The sequence below is a fragment of the Pelobates fuscus genome, chromosome 5, assembly GCF_036172605.1.
Source record: "Pelobates fuscus isolate aPelFus1 chromosome 5, aPelFus1.pri, whole genome shotgun sequence".
NCBI lineage: Eukaryota > Metazoa > Chordata > Amphibia > Anura > Pelobatidae > Pelobates > Pelobates fuscus.
Window position 1 is genome coordinate 45,809,909 of NC_086321.1, and position 7,879 is coordinate 45,817,787.

Sequence of the window (7,879 nt, forward strand, 5' to 3'; positions counted from 1 at the left end):
GCCCCGGAGGGAGCCCAGTCCCAGTGCCGCTGCGGGCGGTGGGACGCCTCAGGGCTTAGTGCTGGCCGGCTGTATGTCTTGGGTTGGTGAAAAGTTAGTGCTTTTCGGGTCAGCAGCTTCATGCCTTTGCCCGCTGTTAGCCGCCTGCGGTCCTTAGGTGCTGTTGGGGACCTGGCCTTGGGTCTGGTTGTGTTCCGTCCCTGTTTTCGTCGGCGAGAGTCTGTTGCGTCACCATTTTAGGACCTCTTCTAAGGCCACTTGTGTTTGCTGTGGGCGCACGGCCCGCTGTGCAGGTGAGTGTGCTTTCGGCTGCTCAGAGGTGGTTTGGCGCCATCTCTCCTCCAGGTCCTGCCAGAATTTAGTGAAGATTCTGTCGAGTTTGGCTGTTAAGTCGCCTTGGTCGTTATCAGGATTTTGGTGCCACGTGGCGCCCGCCCCATTTGGTTTCCCTGTGTGGTCTCGCTCTGTTCTGTTTCCAACCTCCGCTGTGTGCTGCAAGCAGGTCGGGATGTATGTGAGTCAGTGTAGCCGTGGTATTTTCAGCCTAAACTTGCTATTATCGGCTTGTATTGCCCGTGTAGGAGAGGAGCTCAAGCAAGATGTGACTCTCCGCCATGGCAGTCAGGCCCCGCACCCCCCATTCCTCTATAATTTAATGCTTTTAAGCGCACCCATAGATATTACAGATCATGTTTTAAAGAACTGAAATGGCTTGCTTCTGATATCCTATATGCAAGCTTGGTTATTTTAACCTAAACTTTGCAAGTGTAAAATTTTCAAATCCATGTCTTAGGAATAAAACCTCCTTCTGTACGCTGGGAATTGTAAGGCATCAATTCATTTGGAAGAGTTTACTCCAAACTTGTATTAACCAGAAGGAAATGGAATTCAGTCTGGAAAAACAAATCTGTCAAGTAAAAAAAATTAAAAGACAGTGCGTTACCTGCAACACCAGGTGAGAGAGTGAAGCAGAGAAGGCTTCACAAATCTTGATCTCCTTGTATAGGAAAAAACTGCTGGTTGGAAATGAGCCTGACACATTCATTATTTTAAACAGCCCGTTATTGCCGGTGCGAAATGCCGCCCACTTGATTCCACAATCAATGGACATTCAGGCATGTCTCCTGGACCCCTATTCTCTCTATGTAAGATGCTCTGACGTCAATCGGCCATGCTGTGTCGCCACATGCTACAGACATGTGTGATGGGGACTTCAGCTTCTGAGCCAGAAGGAGAGCATCTACTGTTGACTGCCACATACAGGTTGCTGATTGGACAGTATAAGGATCAGGCAACCCAAAGGACATATGCGGGAAAATACCGAAAATTTGTCAGGCCAAGTAATTGGAAATTCTATTTAGCAATAAGAGTAACAATCATATAACCAGAACGCTTTTATTGGAAGCCTAAACATGAACTCGTGCTAGGTTATAATTAGCTCATTCCCCAGGGAGTTTTCCCCAAAGAGGAGCTTCATACTGGGGACTTACCATGTTAGAGTCACAGTTGATAATCTGGTTAATTAAGCTAAAGCTTGGTTAACATAGGTGATCTGGAAATACTAATAACTAAAAACCAAAATGATTATAGCCCAGGGCTATAGCATTGCCCAGTAGCTCAGAGGACAGAACAAGACTGGGGTCCAAGGTAGGAGGTTCCTTTTATAATCTGTGCTTCCTGTCCTGTTAGCTAAGAGGGAGGAGGTACCCATCTGTGACACTGCCATGGATTGGCCACAAAAAATCATACAGAACAAAATTGCTTTAGGGGTGTACAGAATTTCCAGACAATAAAATAAGAACATCCACTTCATAAATACAAAATAAACTTTATTATTCTGCAATCCACAGTTTTACCAAATGGTGCATAACTTTCGATGATACATCTTACATCAAAGTCCTTATGTTTTCCCCCTATCGTTGTTGAATAGTCATAGTCATCATTACACAAGCAATACTGCATTAATGCAGCCATCATTCTCAGGATTATTTGTTACTTGTGCATACTTTCCTGTAACAAAAAATAAAAAAAAAATCAATATCAAAACTGCAGCCAAACAAGCTTAAACCGAAAATTACAGTAATTTCTCACTGTCCATACAAATTTACATAGTGATCATAGCAGACACAGCAATTAAGTTTTTGTGCTTCACACAATCCATAAAGTCATATAGCAGTTGAGACAAACTAATATTTTTGCATATGTCGAGGTTGGTCTGCACACATATAAAAACATTTCTCCATTGTGGCTCCATATGAAATATTCTACTGCACTGTAAAGGAACCTGCAAGGTTCCAAGTTTTAAGGTAAACTCAAGCATCCAAATAAGAAAAGGAATGACAGATGGCCCTGAGCACCTTCCAGTGTGCAACTGGATACCCAGATCTGCCAACTTGCAATTCCCAATGAAATCAATGAGTATGTAATTTAGCAGAAGTAAATCACAAGGGGAGAAAGAAAATCTAATATAGGAAGGAAGGGTTGCTATTGTATCCAGTCACCACAGAATCATTTATTAAACATAAGCAGAATTAACTCCAGTGAAGAGTGTAACATAGCTGTATTATAGTTTTATCATACCGAATGAAGAGTTTAAATCTTACCCCAAATAACTTTGCCTCCTTGTGTGACCAGACCGAGCTCACTCACATTGACTTCAATGACTGTACCCTTTGTAATGACACCAAGAGATGTGTAAAGAGGAGATGATGGATTCTTCTTTACTCCAAGAATAGGAAGGCAGAATGTGGCTTTAAGTTCTGGATGAGTTACATGTGCCTTCTTAAAACGTAAACCCTATAAAAAAAAAAAATTAAAAAAATAAGTTGCAGAAATGATAATGATTTAAAAAAAAAAAAAAAAAACAACAAAAAAAACATGTATTTTTTCCAAATACACACACACACACACACACACATATATATATTACTGGCTTTTTTGATTGCGACCATAACCTTTAGACACTAATTTGGGGTATAGATGCGTATGTACCCTTGGCTTGCTTGAGAATATTTGTTATTTATCACAGTGACATGCAGGATCTTATATACAGAGCTCAAAATCTAAAATCCTACACTACTAATCAGGTATAAATGCTAAACTAAAAACAAAAAACACACAACTTACTTAGGGAAGCTCTGTTCATGCAAATGCACACCTGCATATTTCTCTCAATATCTGAGCTCTGTTACATAGGCCTTTTTTTTTTTTTTTTTTTTTTAATAAATACATTCATGCATATACAAGAATAAAAAGGTTATAACTAATGATGCCCATTCTGCTTTTCTCAGTGGGCGCTGTGGCTAAAATGCCATCACCACAGACATGAAAGGGAAAATAAACACACATACAAACATTACTACAAATAAATATAAACACTCTGTACTATTTTACACAAAGCTGCTCACAAAAAAAAAAAGTTACTCTACTTAAACATAAAAAAAAAAAAAAAAAAAACCACTTTACAGTGCCCTAGGTCACCCATTATACACATGCAAAAACAGCAAATTAACCTGGAATCTAGCGCTGGATGAAGTTCCCCTCCCTGGATTCCACGTCCCCTCTGACATTACAGCCTCCCTCTCTCTGTGATACAATCAAGTGCTTCATAGAGAAGCATTTGATTGGTCAGTTTTACTGGCTCAGGATGCATGTGCACAAGCTCCGAGCAACGCACAGGTTTTTTGTTTTTAGAGTTCTGGGCCATGTGCGCCAGGGTATAACTAACCCCTAACACAAAAATGCAAATATCGGAGGAGAAATACTGCAGATACAGAGTCCTATACCCAGGACCACTTCTACTAGCATAAGTGGTCATGGTAGGTGAGTAACCCTTTAGTCATTTACCATGCATTGACAATATCAGTAAAGTTAGTGTCTCTAACTTGGACAAGTTGCCAGCAGATGAGAAACAAAAGAAGGCAGCAAATCAGGGTGAGTAATAGAAGCATTGCTAAATATGTTCCTAAGCTATAATTAAACAACCTACCATAGGTCTAATGAATCTTTCATACTTTGGAGGCTTTCGGGTAAAACCATCACCGACAAAACAGACTTTGGTGACCATTCTCTTCCAAGCCTTCTTCTTTCTCTTTCCGGTGCGGATAACCTTTAGCACTTCTGTTTCACCTTGAGCACGTACTTTAGGCAAAGGAACTTCCCATTTCCCCTAGAAGAGAAAAAGGTTAAATATAAAAACACACAAGTACTCCTCCCTCGCAAACACGTTAATTCTAATTGTGTATCCCAATTGCTGCACTATTGCTTAGTTCTGAGACCTGGTTTTTTTTTGGTGAATATACAGAACGCGGGATGCGAACTGATTACCAAAGAACAGTTTCAGTGACATCTTGAGAAGCATCTTCCACTGACCAATAATAATAATAATAATTTGTTAACAATGGGAAAACAGACATATTACAGGTTTAGATGACACCTGGGTTAGGAAGTAAACCTGTCCCAGACACAACAAACCTTCATACACACAACACACCTGCTGTAAAGGAAACAAAGGTTTCTGTAACTGCAGATACTTACAGCTTTCTCTTTTCGCTTTTGCTTGATCATATTAGACAGAACTTTGGCCCGAGTTTGACCTTCTCTGTCAAGCAGATAAGCTGGAACAGCTCCTTCAGGTGTTTTCTCATCATTCTTCTGTTTGGTGTTTCTTTTTTCATGCATTTTAATACTAGAATAAGGAGATAATAAGTTGGCAGACTGGTTAGAGTCAAATCATTCATAGAACAACCTTTCCAGAACATCTACAAATAACAGTGGAAGGCATGCATTTAGTGTATTAGAAATAAAACTCATTAATGTAGACATCAATGAACTGGTCATTTCACAAAACACAAATTAAATAAAATTTGAAAAAAAAAATAATATATATATTATATATATATATATATATACATATATACACACACACACACACACACACACACACACACACACACACACACACACACACACACACACACACACAAATTAAAAAAAATTACGGGTTAGCCACTTTAAAGAGGTCTCTATACACTATAGCAGGGATAGGCAACCTTCGGCACTCCAGATGTTTTGGACTACACCTCCCATGATGCTTTGCCAGCATTATGGGTGTAAGAGAATTATGGGGGATGTAGTCCATAACATCTGGAGTGCCTAAGGTTGCCTATGCCTGCACTATAGCAATGTCTCTTTCCTTCTGCATTTACATCTTATTAACCTTCTACCTCTCTTGTCACACACACGTACATATACATATATTACTTATGACCAGGAGTACTTGTGATTCCGTTGAGTGAGAAGTCCTGTAAAGCCTGGTGGCAGCATTGAGGAAGGAGAGAGAGAGTTGGCTACATGCCTGCCCTGTCCCCTCCAAACCCTGCAGCTAAACATGAGGGTTTGAGAACTAAACTGCCCAACGTACAATGAGGGTTGCTCACTCGCTCAATATCAAGACACTGTATCAAAAATATATACATGTTCTTGTGATGAAAAGAAAGTTTAGGCCTGGCTAGTAGATAAGAGCTTAAAATCTGACCCAGCTGTGCCGATATACTGAATCTCACTTTTTGTTGAGACTTGAATGTTTTAATTAAATTGTTTGATACAACAATAACTTAACAGATTTGACACACAATGTCCTGAAATCAGTATAAAAGGCTGAGCAGAACAATGGGGAAACAAATGGTTACACACATTAATTAACCTATCGTGGGTATACATTAAATGCATACAATATAGTTATAAAAATACATTTTTTTTTAATGCAATGGTTTGAATTATAAAATGCATCCCCTAGAAAGAAAAAAGAAAAAATTACAAAAAAACATTACTTACGTTTTCTTCATTTGTATCTTCTCGGCATGACGCTGTTTGTGGTAGAGCTTAGCCTTCAGACCGATCATCTTCTTTGCTTTATGTGAGCGTTCATGAGCCTCTCGGCTTTCCTTCTTTCTCTTTCTTTCATGGTAATCCAAGCGATATCCATATCGCTTACGATGTAATTCTATATAGTCGTTCTGAGGCTGTGTGACAAAGAAAGAAATGCAATTAATACACAAGGAAATAAAAACGGTTTATTCAACACCTCCAACTATGTGTTATGAAAAAACACCAAAAAAAACAAAAAAAAAACCATGCCAGCACTGTGGCAAGAGAGCAAAGGTAAGTAAACCCTCACAGCATTGGGGTAGAGGCACCTATAGGTTATGTTCCTTTAAAGGAACACTTGCCCAAACACTCAGCTCAGTGAAAATATGAGGGCAGCATTGCCTGTGGACACTTACCTTCAGGGGTTAAACTGATTTTGAATGGTTGAGTGATTGACTACTAGAGGTAGTCTTAATACTGCAATGTAAACATTTATCACTTTAAGGAGATGAAGTGGTCTGGATGCCTATAGTGTCCCTTTAAAGGACCACTATAGTGCCAGGAAAACAAACTTGTTTTCCTGGCACTACAGGGTCATTATGTCGCCCCACCCTCAGGGCCCCCATCCACTTGGGCTGAAGGGGCTAAAACCCCTTTAGCCACTTACCTTTCTCCAGCGCTGGGCTCCCTCGTCGCTGGGGAACTTTCCTCCCTCTGCCGACATCAGAATGCTTTCCTATGGATGTCCAGCGTCTTCTCACTGCGATTTTCACAGTGAGAATCGCGGAAGCGCCTCTAGCGGCTGTCAATGAGACAGCCACTAGAGGCTGAATTAACATGCAGTGAAACATGTTTTCATCTACAGGGTTAAAACTTTGAGCTGAAGTGGTCTGGGTGTTTTTTAACCGGAAAACTGGCTAATTGGCCCATACCAGCTCTGTCTCCTCTGTTCCTTCCTTTATCCACTGACTGCAGGAAGGCTTGCCTTGGTGGCCAGTGATAAGCTGAAAGCGTCATACCCACTACACCAAACAATGCCTTTGCGATGATTGGGGAAATAGGACTTGAGTCCCCACATGCAGGACACTGGGGAAACCAGACAAGACCCTGAATTTGGACTGGTCTCCCTATATCTGTACCAGTTTGAGGATTAGACCCACATACAGCACTCCAGGAGATATTCTAACTTCCATACTTCCAGTTAGTTTATGTAAAGTTACCCAAAAAAAAAACTAAAGCAGATTAAAGGGTCACTATAGTATCAGGAAAACAAAGCGGTTTTCCTGACACTATAGTGCCCTGAGGGTGCCCCCACCCTTAGGGTCCCATCTTCAGCAGCTTACCTTAATCCAGCGCCGGGCTCCCTCTGCGCTGGTGACCTCTCCCCGTCCGACGTCAGCTCCCCCGTCCAACGTCACTGGAGCCAAATGCGCGGCAAGAGCCGCCTGCGCATTCAAAGCGCCCATAGGAAAGCATTTCTCAATGATTCCCTATGGACGCATAACATGGAAGACAGCCACCAGAGGCTGGATTAACCCCTAATGTGAACATAGCAGTTTCTCTGAAACTGCCATGTTTGCCTCTGAAGGGTTAAAACCTGAGGGGCCTGGCACCCAGACCATTTCATTGAGCTGAAGTGGTCTGGGTGCCTATAGTGTCCCCCCCATGCCGTGCTATGTACATGATAGAGCTGGGCTCCATTTATTAAGGTCCAGTAAGGCCTCCCCCTCTCCCCAGCAATGCATTGAGCCAGCGTGTCCGGGCATGTCTGGATACACGGAGCCCTCACCATGGCGGCGGCTGTGCTCGGTGCTGTGCTCTGTCTGTGTGCTCCCGCTCGGTCCCTGCTCGGTGTTGTGCTGTGGCTGGAAGAGGAGGCTGCCGCTGGCGGTGCTTTACGGCCTCTGACACACGAGCCGCCGTTACCGAGGCCAGGTGGAAACAGTAAAAGGAAGGACCGCCCACTCCAGCACGTAACTTCCTGTTTACGCTTATCACGCTGGGGGGGGGA

The 7,879-nt window shown here is 42.0% G+C and overlaps 1 protein-coding gene across 1 annotated transcript; it reads right to left on the reverse strand.

Annotated features, from left to right (window-relative positions):
• Positions 1-1,808: 1,808 nt before the first annotated feature.
• Positions 1,809-7,872, reverse strand: NSA2 (NSA2 ribosome biogenesis factor). The gene is made up of 6 exons (XM_063456788.1): positions 7,658-7,872; positions 5,836-6,023; positions 4,537-4,687; positions 3,989-4,168; positions 2,604-2,796; positions 1,809-2,010 (listed from the first exon to the last, which is right to left on the reverse strand). The coding sequence occupies exons 1-6, from the start codon at positions 7,658-7,660 to the stop codon at positions 1,943-1,945; spliced, it is 783 nt and encodes a 260-aa protein (XP_063312858.1). The 5' UTR covers positions 7,661-7,872; the 3' UTR covers positions 1,809-1,942.
• Positions 7,873-7,879: the final 7 nt, after the last annotated feature.

Bases quoted from the DNA above. Each gene is read 5' to 3' on its own strand.
- NSA2 (XM_063456788.1), bottom strand. The intron at 4,688-5,835 runs GTAAGTAATGTT...TCCTTATTCTAG, and splicing joins AAGATACAAATGAAGAAAAC to TATTAAAATGCATGAAAAAA. The intron at 2,797-3,988 runs GTAGGTTGTTTA...TTTTTTTTATAG, and splicing joins AAAGATTCATTAGACCTATG to GGTTTACGTTTTAAGAAGGC.